This window comes from Coloeus monedula (assembly GCF_965178545.1).
Source record: "Coloeus monedula genome assembly, chromosome: 2".
NCBI lineage: Eukaryota > Metazoa > Chordata > Aves > Passeriformes > Corvidae > Coloeus > Coloeus monedula.
The window spans coordinates 54,894,267-54,897,158 of record NC_138782.1 but is presented as its reverse complement, the minus strand read 5'-3'; the positions used below and the strand labels follow the sequence as shown (position 1 = coordinate 54,897,158).

Sequence of the window (2,892 nt, the reverse complement as noted above, 5' to 3'; positions counted from 1 at the left end):
GCACTCATCGCGTACGCACCACCGGGGGCTGGGAAGATCCTGTGGACGACCACACGCCCTTTCCCGGACACGGAGACTGCTCCTGCCGCGGTCCCCGCAGCGAGATTCTCACCTCTCCAGCCCGGCAGACCCCGCAGGCGGCCACGCCGGCTCAGTCCGCACCCGGGGCAGAGGCAGACACGGGGCCCGGCCGAGAGCTAAGGTGGCGACACCTGCTCAGGTGCCCCGCCCGCCTTGCCCGGTCAAGTCCCCACCATCCCGGCCCCACGCACCCTCCTCCCTTCCCCGCTCCGCCGCCGTCTGCGGCGGTGCCCGGGACCCATCTACTTACTGGCGCGAACGCCTGGGGATGTTTGCAGCGCTGCCCCCCGAGCTGGCTCCCTTCCCGCCTGCTTCCGACGCGGCGCGGCCCTCTCGGTCCCACCGACGGCTGCTCCGGCCGCCCCGCCGCGCTGCGCCGCGCCCCCGCCGGAGGCCGAGGTCAGCGGAGCCCCAGGGGCTGCCGGCCACCCCTCCTACCGCCAAGCACACGGGCTTGCCGCAGCACCCTGGCTTTCCCCGTTTATTTAGAAGGAGTCACTGGCCCGGGGGGAAGGGGGTTTCCCAGCCCGCACCTTCCCGCGGCTGATGCCCGAGTCATCATCGCTCGTTTAAACAAAGCGGCTACCCAGGTACGAGGCAGTTGCGGCCAGCTCGCCCAGGCGAGGGCCAGCCTGTGCCGCACCACACGCCCCGGCCGACGGGGAACAGGGAAAGGGGGAGGGAAAGGCAAACAAAGCGGGGAGCCGCGGCTAAAGCCGGGCATACTGCAGGACGGGGGCGACCGACGTCCCGCAACCCCTCCCGCCGTAGCGGAGGGACTTCCCCGGGTGGCTTCTGCTCGCTGCCGCCCGCGACCGGGGTTTGCTGGCCGGCCCCGAGCAGGCGCGCAGCCCCTTGCAGCCCCCTGCCTCCCTACTGTAGACGGGATGAGGTTTTATATTGGAAATGAGGAGGCAGGGGGAGGAGAAGGCGCTCACACGGAGCGATGAGTGTGCGGTGTCAATCAGAGGGGTTTTGTGTCTCCTTGACTCCTGATGGTCCGTGGCTGAGGTGTCCCGGGTGGCACCACAATGAATATGAATAGGGGTCCTTGCTAAATGGGACAGTCAAAGCGCACCGCCCTGAATAATGGCACGTCATCCTAACTAGACCATTATACATAGGAGGGCTCCTTTTGTCTCTGCTCTCTGCTGCAGCTCTATAAAAGCCCCTCTTTTTCAGGCTGAGGTTAGTCCAAGCATACACTAACTAGCCATCCTGTAAACAGGCTGAGTAACCGGGTGGAGCGAGAGAGAGGAGACATTGGAGAGAGAGGGAGCTGAGGGGCTTTTTCCCTCTTCCTCCAGCATTTCCAGCCCTTCGCTGGCAGACCCTGCCGTCCATTTATTTCTTTTTCGTTTTGTTTTTGTTGCTTTTTGAAGGAGAGTTGTCTTGTTCCGCCACCTCCAGAGTAGGGAAGAGTTTCTTGCTCAGAAGCCTGAATACAATGAATTCTGACTCCAGCTCTGTCTCCAGCAGAGCTTCCTCGCCAGACATGGATGAGATGTACCTGAGAGACCACCACCACCACCACCACCATCACCACCACCAAGACAGCCGTCTCAACTCGGTCTCCTCCACCCAGAACGATCTGGTGCAGAAGATGTCCGGGGAAGGCCTCACCAGGAACGGTTCCAAGGCCGGAGGGGAAGGCAGCAAGTACAAAATCAAGAAGCAGCTTTCGGAGCAGGACCTGCAGCAGCTGAGGCTGAAGATCAACGGCCGGGAGCGTAAGAGGATGCACGACCTCAACCTCGCCATGGACGGACTGCGGGAGGTGATGCCCTACGCTCATGGACCTTCTGTGAGAAAACTCTCCAAAATCGCCACCCTCCTGCTAGCCAGAAACTATATCCTGATGCTCACCAGCTCCCTGGAGGAGATGAAGAGGCTAGTTGGGGAAATCTACGGGGGACACCACTCGGCCTTTCACTGCGGCACGGTGGGACATTCTGCCGGGCACCCGCCCCACGCCGCCGGCACTGTGCACCAGGTGCACCCCATCCTCGGCAGTGCCTTGTCCTCCGCCAACACCTCCTCCTCGCTCTCCGCCTCCCTGCCGGCCATCGGCACCATCCGACCCCCACACTCCCTGCTCAAGACCCCCTCGACACCCCCCGCCCTGCAGCTCGGCAGCGGTTTCCAGCACTGGGCGGGCTTGCCGTGCCCCTGCACCATCTGCCAGATGCCTCCCCCGCCCCACCTCTCGGCCCTCACCGCCTCCAACATGGCCAGGATCTCGGGGGAGACCAAGGACCTCCTGAAGTGACTCGGCGGGGCTCCCCCGGCCGCTGGGGCTGCGTCGCAGCCGGCGCTCCCACGGACGGAGAGGGGGCTGCGGCCGGTCCCCCCCGGGCCGCCGACGGACCTGCCCCCGCTGCCCCCGCCCGCCAAGCCCCTGTAACATGGGATTAGTGTAGTAAGGACCTTGCAAAGGTAATGTTCTACCCTGCTCCGCGGGCGATGTTTTCTTATTATACTAAACTGGAAAAAAAGTCCCTGTTGTAAACAGAATGATAATAATAATAATAATAATAATAATGATAATAATAATAATGCCGCTGATGGTAATCACGTGTAAATGATTCCTTAAAATGTATGTAAAAGGAAAAAAAAAAAAAAAAAAAAAAGACATGGTTGTCATTGTAGTGTTCACAGCTACCAAGAGACGATTAAATCGGTTTGGGGCTTTTTTCCCTTTTTTTTCCTGGGCTTTTCCTTTCTTTTCCTTCGCACGGCGACACCTCCGAAATTTCCCGCTCCAAACCTGACTGCGGCAGCGCAGCGGCAGCCCAAGGTAGACCAGAGAGT

General features: G+C 61.0%; 1 protein-coding gene across 1 annotated transcript; it reads left to right on the top strand.

Moving 5' to 3' along the window:
* Positions 1–1,528: 1,528 nt before the first annotated feature.
* On the top strand, positions 1,529–2,350 carry OLIG3 (oligodendrocyte transcription factor 3; the record flags this gene model as incomplete). Its single annotated transcript, XM_082302586.1, has 1 exon — positions 1,529–2,350. One exon carries the CDS (start codon positions 1,529–1,531, stop codon positions 2,348–2,350), a length of 822 nt encoding a protein of 273 aa, XP_082158712.1.
* Positions 2,351–2,892: the final 542 nt, after the last annotated feature.